Source organism: Gymnoscopelus microlampas (assembly GCF_963454915.1).
Source record: "Gymnoscopelus microlampas genome assembly, chromosome: 21".
NCBI classification, from domain to species: Eukaryota; Metazoa; Chordata; class Actinopteri; order Myctophiformes; family Myctophidae; genus Gymnoscopelus; species Gymnoscopelus microlampas.
The window spans coordinates 23,398,440-23,416,655 of NC_139958.1; the positions used below are offsets into that span (position 1 = coordinate 23,398,440).

At 41.6% G+C, this 18,216-nt stretch overlaps 2 protein-coding genes across 2 annotated transcripts; one reads left to right on the forward strand and one right to left on the reverse strand.

Annotated features, from left to right (window-relative positions):
* Nucleotides 1–1,710: 1,710 nt before the first annotated feature.
* On the forward strand, nt 1,711–17,332 carry LOC311038351 (glycerol-3-phosphate acyltransferase 4-like). Its single transcript, XM_084047828.1, has 13 exons — nt 1,711–1,820; nt 2,739–3,137; nt 3,890–3,959; nt 4,179–4,476; nt 5,864–5,938; nt 6,163–6,252; nt 12,793–12,886; nt 13,988–14,103; nt 14,474–14,529; nt 14,677–14,762; nt 14,998–15,126; nt 15,258–15,337; nt 15,649–17,332. Exons 2-13 carry the CDS (start codon nt 2,973–2,975, stop codon nt 15,797–15,799), a joined length of 1,410 nt encoding a protein of 469 aa, XP_083903954.1. The 5' UTR covers nt 1,711–1,820; nt 2,739–2,972; the 3' UTR covers nt 15,800–17,332.
* Nucleotides 7,921–11,043, reverse strand: LOC311038348 (sarcoplasmic/endoplasmic reticulum calcium ATPase 2-like; the record flags this gene model as incomplete). Its single annotated transcript, XM_084047825.1, has 1 exon — nt 7,921–11,043. The coding sequence occupies one exon, from the start codon at nt 11,041–11,043 to the stop codon at nt 7,921–7,923; it is 3,123 nt and encodes a 1,040-aa protein (XP_083903951.1).
* Nucleotides 17,333–18,216: the final 884 nt, after the last annotated feature.

Sequence of the window (18,216 nt, forward strand, 5' to 3'; positions counted from 1 at the left end):
TTTTATATGCTGAGGACTCCTTAAGCACACATAGAATATGATTATATGTTATTATCTCATGTGATCTTATCAAATATGTATTGTGTATTATGTGTTTTGGGCACACCATTGTTTTGAGTTTGTTATGTCTTAATCTATTATATGTGTTACAATTTGGCAAAAGCAAGGCTATTACAGTATGTTATTGAGGTATGTGTAATGTAGCACTGATGCACTTCTTAATTTATAATCAGAGATATCTTTAGAGTTATATTTATGTAATTTTAAGCAAACGCTACATGTGTTACAAACTCAGTTAAATGTGGAGCTTCTTGAAAGAAGTCCTCCGTAGGTATTTAAGTTGGTCATTTTGTTAATTGCAATAGGCCTGTTTACTTATGATTTACTGATTCTGCATATGATATTCCGCATGAACACAGAGAAAAGATATGGCATATTTGATTTATGAGGTGTAGTGATCAACAGCATTAAAGGAGCAACAGACAACACTCAGCCACTAGATGTTGCAATTGTACAACAACTCTATTCATAATAAGGTATAGCAATCATGTGGTTTGCAACATAACAATGTGATGGCTGCCTTCCAAGAATATATTTAGGGAAAGAAAATATCTTACCCAATGAACACACGTGGATAATGGTCAGCTTATTGCTTACATAAATTATTGTTTTCATCATTTTTTAGAGTGAAAGCAATACGTTTATTCCACACCTTTTTAATAGCTCTGTTTTTTTTTTTTTTTTTTACATAAAAAAGGTATCTATTTATCCTTTAAAATTATGTGATTATGTGAGAGCGGTATTGTCTGGTTTTATGATAGTATATTTTGAGAGAGAACTTCATTAGATATATTTGTATGGTATTTTTGTGAGGGTGTCTACTGAGCAGTCTAAACGTAAAAATGTTCATATTTTCACTTTAGTTTGAATACACATAACTCAAACTGAATTCAGAGACAGTCACACCTCCATAGCCCTATAATGTGAAATCACCATTTGCCTTCAGGCTTTTCATTCTCTTATGAGACATTGCAAGGCAATACTTACGTAGCCTACCGTACCTTTTGAAAAGTTTGATACAAAAGAACAGGAAAATGATCTTAGTATAGTAAGTGTATGTTTTAGAGACGTGACTAAATGGAGGTGAATTTGACAGATATGGGGGTAGCTATATACGTTATATAATATTGTGCTAAAGTGAAATGTTATAGGGTACTTTGTTATTTTACTTGTCTTAACTGTGTGGAACTATGCATGCAACAAACAAAGCAATTTGTAGCAGAATAGATAATAAAGTTGGAAAGGAAGCACTGTGAAAAATGGTTCATTTGTGTGTGTGTGTGTGTGTGTGTGTGTGTGTGTGTGTGTGTGTGTGTGTGTGTGTGTGTGTGTGTGTGTGTGTGTGTGTGTGTGTGTGCGTGCGTGCGTGCGTGCGTGCGTGCGTGCGTGCGTGCGTGCGTGCGTGCGTGCGTGCGTGTGTGAGAGAGATGTGTGAGTGGCTGGGAGGTAGAGCGTTGTCCATGGTGCTGAAGGTTAAGTTCACACACACACACACACACACACACACACACACACACACACACACACACAGTGAGTGAGTGAGTGCGTGCGTGCATGCGTGACTGCCTGCCAACCTCCTTAAGTTTGGAGTTATCTCTCAGGGCAGCTGTCTGTGACATGTTTTCCAGAGGATTAACTTCACTGCTAATTCTAACGGTAACTGCTGCACTTAATATAAGCAGGCTGTCTGTCTGTGAAATGGCTAATCTAAAGTCAACGGCATGGTTCTTGGTGATGGTGCTTCGATCGTATGATGACAGGTGAGTAGCTAAACAGTTAAAAGTGTAAACTAAGCTGACCCATGTGGATATTGCCTCACTTGTGGTTGATGTATAGGCATTTTGTTTGTGATTGGCCACAATATTGAATGCTATGTGTTGGCACATTCAACATGTAAGGCTTTAAATTACAGTATCAACTGCTGCACAGTACCTGAATTTGTCTGAACCATAACTCTATGGTTTGAACAGCACGCATCCATGGTTGCTTAGCTACCTTTCTCAGTAAAATACATTTAATGTCAGTGAATGTTTCTATCTGTTAGAGTAGGCTAACGTTAGCATATTAGTGCAAGTTCACTATTAGCTGCACACGCTCATTCAGAAATAGCTGACTACCTAAACTACTACTTGCCTGAGTAATTATTAATCAGATAGGTTAGAGCATTTTTATAGTATACAGTATTATTAATAATTAAAAACTGCAGCCCCTCATTAATTTATGTAACACATGATTACTTCTATTTGTTTGTGTTGAAGACAACATCAATTATGTTTTCTGTTACCTGTCTATAACGAATAAATATATCTTATCTATTCTACTACCATTGTATGGCAGTGGCACACATGTGGCAAGTGCTCATGCCTCGTCTCTCCAAATGTCTTGAGGAAATGGCATGCAGAATACTGTTTTGTTCGTTGTTTTGTTATAATTGAGAACACATTTTTTATTTGTGTAAAAAGAAAGCAGGAAAAACAAGAGGTTGACATTTTAACAGCTCTTCTTAAACCAGTAGTACATTTGACAGCAAAGAGTCCTTGTAAGCTTCATTTTGATCAGTGGCTGTCAGAAAAAATCTAACAGAATTGCTGGTTGATCAGATGAAGCCTCTCTTCTTTGGAGTCGTGTTTTCTTTGTTGTGGCTGTGCTGTTTTGACGTTTTGCTTTGTCCTCTGCAGACACAGACCTGAGTTCAACTTGATTCTCCAGTGAAGTAAATATTGCAAGAGGACACCGACCTATGTTAACTTGATTCTCCAGTGATGTAAATGTTTCATGCAGCACAGACAGAACCTCTGCTAAGGGCAGAGGAGGAGCTGCTCTGAAGCACTGTATTTGGACTTGCTTACTTTTAAGATATCTGTAGTGTCACCCAGTCCTCTCCATTCTTCTGTGGTTCAACTGCTGTCAGCATGTCTTGGTTTGTATTTCCTGTTGACAACCAACTATGCCTTTATCTTGCCATCTCCATCACTGTGTGGTTCACTCTGCTGGTATTCATCATTGTACCAGCCATTCTTGGAGTGTCTTTTGGTATCCGCAGTCTCTACATGAAGACACTTCTCAAGGTCTTTGAGGTGAGCTTTTTTATCATTTATGCTATATATGCAATGCATCACATTACTAGGAAGGTACAAAAACACAACTGAAATTGGCGGTATTAAATCCAGATATTTTGGATCCAAGATACTCTAATCCAGAAAATTATTATTATCAGTGTATGTGCCAGATACACTGATTTTCAGGTCTATCTAGTATCTAAGTGTGGATTCGGGATGATTCACTACAGTGAAGTAGCTTGCAAAGTCAAGAGCTACAAGCAGCACAAAATACGGTTGATTGCCATGGTATATGCAACATACAGTACAGCAGCCACTGTGTCTGTAAGGTAGTGTGTTCAATCTTTCCATAAATTGCAGGAATTATGGAGGAAACACTTCTCCAAAACGTTCCCCTCTACAGAGGTGATGCTAAAGTATACAGAATGTTCATACACAATAACATCCTCAGTGTTCATTTATTCGTTTGTAACTCAGAGAGTTTACAAATGGACCATTGGACCCTTATGGACCCAAATGGTCTATTTGTACACTCTCTGATGTAAGTGAACACTGAGGATTTTACTGGGTACCCTCTTTGTAAGTTTGAGCTAGTAACTGCAGGGGCATTCAGCTAATATCACTGGTTAGTTTGACTCTACAGCTGTCTGTTTATAGGACCATAATCAACCTTATTTCAGTTATCAATTACCACAGCTCCCATGCTGAAACACAGATACAAAGGTATACTTATACTTTAATACGTATACATTTTATCTTTATTCATTTAGTGGGCAACAGTACGAATGGAGAGGGGTGCAAAGGAGCAGAATCGACAGCTCTATAAACCTTATAGTTATGGTAAATTACCACTTGTATGTAATTGAATGAAATGTTCAAAGTCTCTGAATTAGTGTGTGTGTGTGTGTGTGTGTGTGTGTGTGTGTGTGTGTGTGTGTGTGTGTGTGTGTGTGTGTGTGTGTGTGTGTGTGTGTGTGTGTGTGTGTGTGTGGTATATGTTTGTTTATTTAGTTAGTTATTTAATCTTTTTTGCTACCCCCCAATCTTACCCTCTGCAAGGTATCATAGCTAAAGAACTACCATCATCTTTGGAACAAGAGATCCAGGGGCTACGGGGCCCTGCCAGCACCTTGGGCTCAGAGCCAGAGTTTGAGATGGCGGACATCTTCTACTTCTGCAGGAGAGGCGTGGAGAGCATCGTGGATGACGAGGTTACAAAGCGCTTTTCTGCCCAGGAACTGGAAAGCTGGAACCTGCTGACACGCAGCAACTACAACTTCCGCCACATCAGCTTGAGGCTCAGTGTCCTTTGGGGCCTCGGTGTCCTTATCCGCTATGGCTTCCTGCTGCCTCTGAGGTCAGAGCACTGCTCAGCACAGGGACTCAGACTGTCAGCAGAATCGAGGAGGGGGAGACTATGTCATCACAGGGTGTACAGTAAATAAATATGCAACTAGAAAAAGTGCTCCTCGGAGCACAAGTCTCCGCCAGCAGACTTGTGTTGGGAATGTTCTACTTCTGGGAATGTTCTACTTCTTATGTTCTAATTCTTACAAGAAATAGAACATGTTACTGTGTCATAGTAACATGACACAAGTGTCCTATCTGTCTGTATAACTGTCCTATCCGTCTTGTCTGTATAAGTGTCCTATCCGTCCTGTCTGTATAAGTGTCCTATCCGTCCTGTCTATGTAAGTGTCCTATCCGTCCTGTCTGTGTAAGTGTCCTATCTGGTCTGTCTGTGTAAGTGTCCTATCCAATTGTTACAGTGTCCTATCCGTCCTGTCTGTGTAAGTGTCCTATCTGGTCTGTCTGTATAAGTGTCCTATCCGTCCTGTCTGTATAAGTGTCCTATCCGTCCTGTCTGTGTAAGTGTCCTATCCGTCCTGTCTGTATAAGTGTCCTATCCGTCCTGTCTGTATAAGTGTCCTATCCGGCCTGTCTGTATAAGTGTCCTATCCGTCCTGTCTGTATGCTGTAAGTGTCCTATCCGTCCTGTCTGTGTAAGTGTCATATCCCTCCTGTCTATGTAAGTGTCCTATCTGTCCTATCTGTCCAATTATGTATCCTATCTAATTGTTACAGTATCCACCATTTCTCAGCCATTTCGTGATGGTTCCTGTCTTACCTCACTTTGAAAGTGGCGCAGACACTTTCAAAGTGACGCCATGTATTTATAGGCCGCTATACGTCACTAGCCAATCAGATCACAGTATTTCACCGTATTGTCACGTGTCACGTGAGGCTTGACCAATCGGTGTGTCATATTTAGAAAGTGAAAACAAAGTCTCCTGGCGGAGACAATAAACCAAGGCTGTCGTACACTTTTCAGAGTTAACCACTCAACACTATTCATCATCCAGATGTAAAGACAATACAGTATATCAGGGGTACAGTACATACAGTAACTGTGATCAGATCTCTGTGCATGTGTGTGCATATATAACCAACCACCTTAAATATACTTTGTTGAACGAAATCCCCCAGGGGTCTATAATAGTATTTATTTTCTACACCAATCCTTTTAGATATTTCTCCAAATGTTCACTCCCCAGAATAGGGATGCCAGGGTTCATGTGGTTAATTAAACCCAGTTGAGTTTTAGATGCTGGATTTCCAGACAGATTGATAGTATTTTGACACGTGAAGCTCGTTATTATTTTTTTGTGGAATAGCAATGCACTTTTTTGAACTGCATGCTTGGAAGATTTCAAGCTGAGACACATGTATTCTGTCTTCTGCAGAGTTACACTTGCTGTCACTGGGATTGGTCTGCTTCTAATCCTGACTACAGTGCTGGGCTTTTTACCCAGTGGCGAGTAAGTTTCCCTCAAAATAATAGTTTATGTTATCAGTTATGAAACGGAAGACAAACAGTACAATTATAACACATACATTTAGCTGATCAGGTACTAGAAATTAGATCAATAGCCAAAGCACACTCATTTTATTGTTACTGATGTGATAAGGTTGTTGTTGAATGAATATTTAGTTGTGTCACCATTATAACAGGACCAATTGTTGGTGCTTTCTATATCAACAGGTTAAGGACACACCTAAGTGAGAAAGTTCATCTCATGTGTTACCGCATCTGTGTTAGATCCCTCTCAGCCATCATCACCTATCACAACAGGTATGGTACATCAGAGTCACAGCACACACAGCCATCATCACCTGTCACAACAGGTACAGTTGTAGAAAAAAAGAAAGAAAAAAAGATTGTATACCAGAGGCCAGTGTTGTTGTAAAACTGTGGTGTCGGATTACACACATTCTCTCTCACTAGTAGTAGCTCTCATATGCTGAACAGAGAGCTTGTGGATGTTTGGCTATCCAGACTCACAGACACATAGCCTGGACGCACGGTGAGTCTGGGATTATGAATTCACAGAAATAATAACATAGTTATTTCTATCTATAACACAGATAGATTCCATATTTGGGCAAAGTTTCAGCCTGATTCAATATAGCTATCGAATAGATATCCGTCATAAACTTATAACAGATATGGTTGTTCTTGTGGTCCTTGTGCACACTTGTCACTGAAAATCTTCTCTACACTCCCCCCACAATATTGTGGGGGGAGCGTAGAATAGATCTTCAGTAGTATCAGCACGAGCCCAACAGGGTCCATTGGGGCCCGATCGGCTAAACAATTGATGAGTTTAGTTTATTATTTATAATAATAACAACACAATTTGTATTTATTATTTTTGAAGCCTAGTACTAACTAACTAAGTGCAAGCACAGAGTGAACATTTCAAGTAGACAGACAAACAATGTCTAACACTCAAAATCAACTTGTCCCAGCTATTTCAAATTCCTGTGTGAATGTAGGCCTATTAATGGAAATATAACAACCAGTGGGAAATGGTGTGTGTGGGGGTGTGTGGGTGTCGGCTGTGTGTGCAGTGCTGCTGCCCACAGTCAGCGGTGTAGTTGCTGTCACAAATAAACTCGCCAGTGTCTGACATGAAGATGATTAAGTGTAACATGCAACCATCCTTTATGTGACAGTCTCTTCTCTCTCTTTCGTGCAGTCTAACCCTGTTGTGCTTTGATTGCAGCCTTTTATGCCAATAATCGACAAATGTTTTGCTTTTATTTGTTTTTATCCGGTTAGGGTCAGGCTCAGGCTTCAACATGCTCAGTTCAGAATCAGATCAGGTTTTTCTGTATGTGTGGAGGTAGGCCTACTTCTCCTTGGCAGATTGGCATCGTGCATATGGAATTTGACATTGATTGGGTCCAGCCCAGTTTGCAAGATTTGCAGCTGATACAGACACATGGGAAAAAACGTAATTGACCGGCTTGCCTTCCCCCCCCCCCCTGCGCCTTTAAAAAAAAGTTGCTTGAGACAGTGTTGCCTCTGTACAAGTTCAATGGACTGCTTTCAAATACCTAAACTTGTGTGTTTGTATGAAAAGGGAATCTTTCCAAGCCCAGAATCTGCAGTTTGTATTGTGAATATCCAATAGAAATACATTTTTGGGATGTTTTTCTTTTTTAAAGGCAATATCGACAATAACAAAAACAAACAAAGTATGTTTTTACTTCAAACCAGTGAAAATGTCCACATACATGAGTGATTGTCATCTAGCACTCACATTTAAAGCCTCAGTCACAATAATAAATATAATGTTACAATTATATTGTTGCGTTTCATGTGTTAAACGTGATCCTTCTCGTGCACGCTTGGCAGGCACACTAACTCTACACAAACACACACACACTAGCTATGCACACGTAGGAAGGCGGCCTGGGTAGAAATGGGGGAGTCAAAAATATGTACTTAAGTCAGTCAGGAAAACCAGAACATGTCGACTAGGTTAGTGTCTGTGCTGTAGAGCCAGAGAACCAAGGGGAAGGAAATGGCCACAAAGGGCCAAGAGATTCCCTCCATGCATGCAGCCATGGACCAGATTTTGTTTATGGCAGGCTTCTTCACCTCTTTAACAGGCTCCAGGTAGTTCCTGGCAGCAAACTTCAGCATCTCATCCAGAAATATTACGGGCAGCGAGATCTTCAGCACCATCAGCCACTGGGTCAGGTTCAGAGGTGTGATATGGAAGATGATGGAGAGAGGCTCCACATAGAGGATGAGGAAGTGAAGGGACATTGAGAGACAGATGGCTCCCAGCAGCCACACGTTCTTCCAGGGAGGCATTCGCAGAAGCGACTGGTTCTCTGACACACTGTTGAGAGCATTACACATCTCAATAGTAACCAGGACAGACAGGGCTATGGTCATTGGATAGGGAGACTGAAATAGAGCACAATCTAGACCCTCGAAGTCTGGATTCTCCGGGCCACACTGCAGGAAGTGGCTCAGTTGGTAAAAGGTGATTCTGGGACCATCCTCAGCAGCAACAAACCACCAGGCAGCAGCACCAACAGTAGCAGCACCAACATAGCATCCAATGACCAGATATCTGAAAAAGAGCCATCCAGAGATGAGAGGCTCACGGGCATTGCGTGGTGGCTTTTTCATGATGTCCAGATCTGGGGGGTTGAAGCCCAGGGCTGTGGCAGGTAGACCATCAGTCACCAGGTTGACCCACAGCAGCTGAACTGGGATCAAGGCCTCAGGGAAACCCAGTGCTGCAGTCAGAAAGATACAGACAACCTCTCCTATATTTGAGGAGATGAGGTATCGGATGAACTGTTTCATGTTGTTGTAGATGGCTCGTCCTTCCTCCACAGCAGCTACGATGGTGGCAAAATTATCATCTGCCAGCACCATCTCGGATGCAGTCTTGGCCACAGCGGTGCCTGAACCCATGGCAATGCCTATCTCTGCTTTCTTCAAGGCAGGAGCATCGTTAACTCCATCTCCAGTCATAGCAGTTATCTCACCATAGGACTGTAGGATCTCCACAATCTTTGACTTATGAGAGGGCTCAACACGGGCAAAGCAACAGGCTTTAAGCACAGCTTCTCTTTGTGCAGCAGGCGACAGATCATCAAACTCACGGCCAGTAAAGGCCATGCTCGAGACATCATCATCTTCTCCAAAGATGCCAGTTCGTCTGCATATCCCCACTGCTGTACCCTTGTTGTCTCCAGTGATCATGATCACTCTGATGCCTGCCAGCCGACACAGTTTGATAGAAGATGCCACTTCTTCCCTGGGGGGATCCAGCATGCCCACGCAGCCAACAAAGGTCAGATCAGTCTCATATTCAATGAAGCGGGCTGAGTCCTCCAACACCATTTTCTCTTTGCTCATGGGTTTGTCCCGTGTGGCCAGGGCCAGGCAGCGTAGGGTGTCCCTGCCTGTTCCATACTCCCTGATCATTGACATCACCTTTTCCTTAATGCCAGGGGTCATTGGTACCTTGTTCCCATCCACACGGATGTGACTGCACCTGTCAATAACTCCCTCTGGGGCACCCTTGACAAACATCTTCGAGGAGCGATCCTTGTTTAGTGTACAGTACACAGACATGGACTTCCTCTCTCTGGAAAATTCCAGAGTAAAATCCTTTTTCATCTGCTGCTTAATTACAAAGTTACAGGCATTGGCCCTCTCAATCTTGGACAGGTATTTAACATCAGTGTCAAAGACATTCATCTTCTCTACCAGACAGGTGAGTGCTGTCTCTGTGGCCTCACCAACCTTCTCATACACACCTTTGGTCTCATTGTAGTCCAGTGAAGAATCATTGCAGAGAGCACAGATAGAGGCCAGCTCCACTAAGGCATCATACTGGGAGCATTTCACTGGGTAACCTTCATGGAACACTTGTCCATTAGGGGCATATGTAGAGCCAGTTACAGTGAATCCCTTTAGAGTGCAGCTATCACCTGTAACCTGGTGAACTATGAACATCCTAGAGACAGACATCTGATTGGTGGTCAGGGTGCCAGTCTTGTCGGAGCAGATGACGGAGGTGCAGCCCAGGGTCTCCACAGAGGGTAAGCTGCGGACGACGGCATGCTTCTTGGCCATGCGGCGTGTTCCCAAAGCAAGGCAGGTGGTGATGACAGCAGGCAGACCCTCCGGGATGGCAGCTACAGCCAGAGCCACAGCAATCTTGAAGTAGTAGATGGCCCCACGAGTCCAGGAGCCACCATGGACAGGATCGTTGAAATGGCCGATGTTGATGATCCACACAGCAATGCAAATCAGTGAAATAACCATAGAAAGCTGCTTTCCAAACTCATCCAGTTTCTGCTGCAGGGGTGTGCGCTCTTGTTCTGTAGATGCAATCTCATCGCGGATCTTTCCTATCTCTGTGTTGACCCCTGTGGCCACCACAACGCCTACAGCTTTGCCTGCCGCAATGTTGGTGCCAGAGAAGAGCATGTTCTTCTTGTCCTGGTTGACGGCTCGGGGGTCTGGTACAGGGTCTGTGTGCTTGATCACAGACACAGACTCTCCTGTAAGAATTGATTGGTCAACCCTCAGTGTTGTAGACTTGATAGATGTAAGCCGGATGTCTGCTGGCACTTTATCACCAACAGCCACCTCCACGATGTCCCCAGGCACAATTTCCCTGGCTTTGATCTTCTGGACACTCTTTTTGTCCTGGCGGTACACCTTCCCCATCTCTGGCTCATACTCCTTGAGTGCCTCAATAGCATCTTCTGCATTTCTCTCCTGCCAAACCCCCACAAAGGCATTCGCTATGAGAATCAGTAGGATAACAAAAGGCTCTACAAATGCAGTGATGGTCTCTCCTTCTTCGAACCAGGCCAGCACAAAAGATATACAAGCAGCAAGAAGAAGGATCCTCACAAGTAAATCTTCAAACTGTTCAATCATCAGTTCCCAAAGAGATTTGCCCTCCTCAGCTGGTAATTCGTTAAGTCCGTATTTCTCTCGTTGTTTTATCACTTGGTCAAACCTCAAACCGGTGCCTTCATTCGTGTTAAAAAAGCCATAAACTTCTGCTACCGTCTTTGTCTGTGCGTTGAACATGGTGAATTGCCACATGATGACAACACTTTCGCTCTCTATTCTACCTGTAATGGATCCTTTTACTCCTTCGGTTCTTCTTTATGAGACAAAGATACAGTGACGCGAGAGGGGGCGATGTTGCGCCTTGAAGGCTAGTTGGGCTACGGCCGTTGGCTATTACCCTGCTCAAGATTCACCAGTCGTGTTCCGATATGGCATGTGCTTCACCGCAAACCTGAGAAAAATAACTGAAATCACCACCCGTATAACTATAGTTTTCCAGAATACTATATTTCCGGGAGCGCAGTGTCCTAATGAATCTTATTTTAGGCAACATGTGTTTTAAGTTACAGGCTGCGGCTCATCCCTCCATATTAGGGCAAGACTGACATCATCAAAATGACATGACATGATCTCAACAAGGTCCCCCTCATTCTTTTATGATGTGGCACCAAAGGGGTCAGCCATCGCAAATATGGAGTTCTACATGGCTCCGGACCGACGTACTGTACTTACTTCAGGGAAGCAAAGCTGTTACTGGACCCTGTCTTGTTTTCCTTTTTAAATAGTATAGTATGACTTATTTTAGTTTTTCACAACATAGTAAAGTATGATATTTGTTTTATGTTTTGAAGACATGATATGAGTACATTTCTTCATGTAATATATGTAGTATAGTTTGACCTTTTAATAATATGCTGTAGTAGGCTACTGGAAGAGTTTTTACAGTGTGGCTCTGTAAGAGGCGAGTCGTCTAGTAATGGGCCTGTCTGCAGTGTTGGTCTCGTTACTCAAAAACAGTAATATATTACTTGTTACTTGTTTCTTAGGTAATAGTATTACATTACTTATTACTCCCTGCCAAAAGTAACTCGTTACACTACTCGACTAGTTACTTTACTTTTCCGTTACACCCCACACAATTAGTAATTGCATCTAGCAGTTGTTTTCACCAAGGCTCGTGCACCTTTTCCACCAAGGCTCGTGAAAATAAGTTACTTTTGGGAAAATAGTAACTGTAATATTATTACTCAAAGCGTGAAAGTAATTGCGTTATATTACTCGTTACTGGAAAAAAGAAATTATGTTACTCTTTCCGTTACTTTACTCTTGTTACTTTCCAACACTGCCTGTCTGTCAGTGTGTGTTTGTCTAGGACTGTGACTCACAACTCAAATTTCAAGGACACCCAATTTGATATGCATTAGTCCCCCGACCCCCATTTCTATCTCTGGGAACCCAATATACACTGTACAATCCTCAGTGTTAACTATCAATCATTTAACTGGGGACCCCCTGGAAGCCCCTCAAGGACCCCTGGGGGTTCCCAGACCCCATGTTGAGAACTACTCATCAAGGGCTAATCTAGCAAACCTCTGGACCTTTCCGTGCCAAATGGATTGTGCATAATTAAAGTAAAGTGAACATTTTCTGAGAATATTTCACTTCATGCAGTATAATGGAAGTCAATGGTGGTCAAATTGGGATGAAACCTTGCCCAGAGTCATCATATGTAATAAATACGTCATCATACTGACTGATGTCCTATTTGTCCAAATATGTGTCCCGTATATGAGTGCACATTTCTAGTAGTTACAAATGCAATGATTCATAAATAAGTATCTTAAAATTGTTTAAATAATCAACGGTTAGACATTTTTGATGGCTGTGGCTTTTCAGTATGATTACATTAATTGGGGTCTATATTCACTAGTGGGAAATTGATATGTACAGTATGTGTCTTAATGAGCTTAATTGTTCTGTCCCCAGAGAAAACAAACCAAAGAATGGAGGCATCTGTGTGGCCAATCATACAACTCCCATTGATGTTATCATATTGGCCAATGATGCCTGCTACTCTATGGTATGTATACTATGTATGGAGTCTTTATGTGCATATGCATACGTGGGTGTGTTTGTATTTCTGTTTATGTGGCAATGGGGAATAGTAAGTGATGGGTTGTTTCACTTCGATTGGAATGGAATCTGAAAGATTAATGATATGCGCAGCTCAGTTTGGATACCTTCTCCACCCTAGCTAGGTTATCATTCTACCCTCCCTTTACCCTTTATAGCACTCTTTTTATTATCTTTGTGTCTGCAATTCCTTGTGGTTTACTATTTAGCTAGACAGTAGTTATTGCGACCGTAGGTCGCACTTACTATAGAAACCTGCTCCAGGTGTCCGTCCTGTCCGTCCGTCACTCCGTCACACACGTCCGTCACACTTTTGCCCTGCTCATATCTCCGCACCCGTTGCCCCGATCCATGCCAGATTTTGCACACACACTCCTTACCTGCCAAACTACACCCTCCAAGGACCCCCGGAGCTCCAGGGACCCCCAGCTGCCTCGGGGACCCCCAAGTGTAAAAAATGAGCACATGTGGACAAATTACCAAATGACCACCCCAACGGGGCTGCTCACGGGGCATTCCCGGGGACCACCCACTCCTGGTGCTCCAGAACGGATGCAAAAGTGGTGGCGCCCCCAGTGGAGGACCCCCTGCCACTGCAGCTCACATAAAATGCCGTAACTCGGGGGCTTGCCCCCCACAAACAATCCCTCCTTTCCCCTATAAACACACTCTCTCTCCCACACCACACACACACACACCAACAGCCCTTGCCTGCACAGCCCTCTTCTGTATACATGTGACCTACGGTCGCTTATCTCCCGATTAGGGAGTCTTACTGGTGTTATTTAGATAGATATTATGTATGGTATTTAAATAGATGCCAGGTTTGTTATTAGGGTTAGTTATTGTAGCACATACTGTACTTTTACTCTTCACACTTCAATTCCATAACCCCTTTCCCTGTTGACTAATGCTCATGGAACCTACAGTATTCCAAACTTATGTTCTGATAAGAGCAACATAAACTCCATACACCTAGATTGTAATTATAAATTGAGACATGTTGTTTCTTCAACCTGTTATTGAGGTGAATTTTTCTTTCTAACAGATTGGTCAAATTCATGGAGGGCTGATAGGCATGGTGCAGAGAGCCATGGTCAAATCCTCTCCCCACATCTGGTTTGAAAGATCTGAAGTCAAAGATAGACACCTTGTGGCAAAAAGGTAGCATGGCGTCTTTGTAATTTTTGCTGCCTTCTTTGTTCCAGTGTATCACTACATTTGGAATGTTATGCCATATCGTCAAATGTGAAACTATACAGTGGCCATTCCTTATTTAATAGAGGATATGCGTGTGACATCATCATCAAACCCGGAAGTTATGCAGGAATGCCTACTGAGTGTCAAAACAATACTTTCTGGCCTTGACAGCCCATGCATCCAAACAGAAAAGTCATATCTGATTGCATTAAACAACATTAAACAATGTTAAACTCACTTTGCATGTTGCTTTGCCACTCGATTTGCCACTCGATGTGCCATTCACTTTAAGCATGCGCATATCCTCTATTCTTGACTCTCTTTTTTATTTTAGACTTAGTGATCATGTAGCTGACAAAACCAAAAAGCCTATCCTCATCTTCCCTGAGGGTTAGTAATGACAACTTACCTTCCATGTCATGTGTTTCATAATACCAAGTGAAAATCTTTTCATAAACATACACTGTGGGTTTAGAGCCAATAGAGATGGATGGTTGTTTGTTCGTTGTTAATTGGGTAACACTGTATTGTCAACAGGTACTTGCATCAATAACACATCCGTAATGATGTTCAGAAAAGGGAGCTTTGAAATTGACTGCACTGTCTACCCAGTGGCAATAAAGGTAGGACTTGGAATTACCATTTTGGCGTTTTGGCCCTTTGGTTGTGTTGAACCTGAAGAATAACCAAGTGCCGCACTGCAGAATAACCGCACACTGCCGTGGCTTGCAAACTTTCAAAGCTTAATGCTTTCGTTTCGACCTTTGTCAGGCATACAAGGTGTGCAAAAGTTTCCTTTTTATGGTTCTGTGGAACCTACCCTTTTTTCGTTGGTTTGAGGTTGTTTCCATCTTGCAGTATGACCCACGGTTTGGGGATGCATTCTGGAACAGCAGCAAGTTTGGCATGGTGAACTACCTGTTGAGGATGATGAGTAGCTGGGCCATTGTCTGCAGTGTCTGGTACCTACCACCTATGAACAGAAAGGTGAAACCCCCCTTCAGATACACAGATTTTGTGTGTTGGTCAAGTTGAGCATAGCTGTTGTTGCCAATGAGACTGCTCACAGATAGGATAGAGCTTCAATTTCTTCAACCTTTTTTTGGTTCCCTGTCCAGGAAGGAGAGGATGCGGTGCAGTTTGCCAACAGAGTGAAGGCAGCCATTGCTGAACAGGGAGGATTAGTAGACCTCCTCTGGTGAGTTGTTCTCTGTCATATACATACAGACAGTTACAGTACGTACAATATGTGCGAAAGTAAATGTAGAACAATCTACATCACTAGGAGATCAGTACATTTTCCACAACAAATGTACATATGTTTAAATATATAAATTAGATAAACTGGGGGGTGTATACATTTACCACACCAAGCTATGTACTGTAATATCAATAACATAAATACAGATGATGACCCTCACAATCGCCTGAGATTGGCCACGCTGAGGGCAATGACAAATCTGTTTATCACATATCCATAACCTTTCTTTTTCACCCATGTGATTTCAGGGATGGAGGGTTGAAACGAGCTAAGGTGAAAGATACTTTCAAGGAAGAGCAGCAGAAGCTGTACAGCAAAGTTCTCGTAGGCGAACAGGAGGACCAAAGTGAAGACAAGCTTGGAAAAGATGAGGAGGTGAAAGCAGTTCAGATTCAGTGAAGAGAAATACCCAATGAGAACCCTATGGACAAATACAAAATGTGGTGACTACTCGACATATTCTTATACTGTACAAGTCATTGGTCATTTAAATAGATTATTGACTTCAGAAATTATGCTTACATGTGTTTACAAAGCACTATGAATGAAATGATGTAATGTTTTACAGGCTCTGAGCGAAATACTGTTTAAGCCATGCAGCACCATGCGCAGATTGTACACACATACAATGAATGTCATCAGTTTTGATACTTCAATGTATTATTACTTCTAATTATGTATCATATTCATTCATACACACAGTGTTTGTGGTTATTGCAAATATGGGAGATTGGTTACAATCACTGGAAGGTCATTGATACAGTGAGAAACATATACAGAGGCTAAACAAAATATATATTTGTATTGTTTATGTTACAATTTACTTACATGTACATTTCTGTTTGTTCACAGACAGGGCTTAAGTCTGCAAGTAAATTGGTCAAACTTATAATTTAATAGTGCAAGTGCAAATTGTACGCATTTGTGTGAATAGATATAGATTATCACCCGGGAATTTGTCATTGCCCAAGTGTATCAACACTGTTGATGCAAACCTGCCAAAGGTTGGATGTGAGGGCAACAACATACTGTAATGTTGGTTAATAATTTGTTTATCCCATACCCATAACCTTATTTCTGACACTTTATAGTTAATATTAACTTAACATGGAACTCCCCTGGCGAATAATGGAAAAATATCGCTGGGATTTCCCAAAGGTGTCTGTGTCTGTGAACTGTCAAAGCTTGTTTTTTCTGCTCTTTGTTTTGGTTCCTTTGCACCTGGATAAACTCCAGTGTTTCTCTTCAGCCATGAATTCTACCAAACCATCTGAAGCAGCAATGTTTGGCGGCTACAGTGTGTTTCACATGGTAAATTACTTAAGTAGCAAAGTTGTGCACAGTGTGGGTTAGTTGATTGGTCAGCTGCCTTTAGATAACCCCAATCAGCAAAAGTTTATCGCCCTCTCAGTCCTTTTAACAACCCCCCCCCCCCCCCCACTCAGGGCAAATAAAGGCTGAGCATGTGATAAAAAAGAAATTGTAAACACTCATATAATACTGTGGGTTGATAGGTAAATCGAAATTACATTTGACATTCCCGTGCACTGATTTTGAGATTGGCTTCGGTCTCTACCTCGCCCTTCCATGAATGAAATTGAAATATTGAATTCAGTACAAAAACATATCAACAGTAAAAGGGGATCAAAGTGTTAAATGTACAGTACGGACTGATGGGCAGAGACCAGCATTGCCATCCTTGCTGGTCTGACTAGCCCAGCCCTGCTACAGACTAACATACAGGTTAAACATAACATTTTCATTTTAGGTAATATGTATATGGACATGTCATTACTTCTGCACAGCAGAAATACATTTCTGTTAGTGTCACCAACTGAAAAAGTTGGTAGCAAAGTGGACATTTTTGTTTTTCTTCTTTATTTCTTTTTTTCTGGACTTGTGCCCTGATAAACAAAACTCTGTTATGGTAGGCTGAATCCCACCTGTTTAATGTGTGTTTTTTGTGATTAAAATGAATAATTAACAGTCAACATTATTGTTACTGTTTCTTGGCTCAATAATTATTGTAATATAGTTGGACGATGACACATTAATGAATCCAGTTCAAGTAATGAAGTAAAATATGACAAGACAGGCAATGATGATAAGAAAAAACATTGAACCATTGTTCCTTTGTTTTTAGAAATGATTGCATTACATTAGCGCAGTGTAGTTAACTTAAAGCTGTAATATTCTTTGGTTAAAACGAAATGATTATAGTTTAAAAAGTTAAAGTCTCTAGTTCTTTAGTAAGCAGAAAATAAAGAAAAAATAGAAAGAATAAATCTTCAAGTGGGTTTCAAATTTCATCCAATCAGAAGAGAGAACCCCACAAAGATAACTTGTCAGCTTGTGTTCAAGTTCCAATTTTGTCTGCTGGTGTATTTGTTTCATCGCTTCTAATTTCACTTGTTTATCCTGTATGTACCCTGAATCAGTTCTCTCTCCTGACTGGATGTATCCTTACCTAAAAATGTATTTTCTGTTTGTGTTAACTAAAGAGCTGGAGAGACAGGGATACCCCTAGTACTGAACACTAGCTATGTTTACTATGAGAAAATAGAGCTAACACTCATTTTAACAACGTAATATCAATTAGAGCACCTTTAAGCATGTGCTTCATATGTTCAGACTGACAACTGTTGCCAAATTTCAGTTTCTGTATGCGTTTCGGAGTTAGTTAAATATTAAACAGCAGTTTAACTTTGCTGATGCAGCATGCTGTTTATGACTTACAAGAAGAAGGTGAGAAATGTGAGAAATTAAAGCTACCGTTAATTGAGTAATTGAGTAAAAATATTGCAGTTTTCACAAAA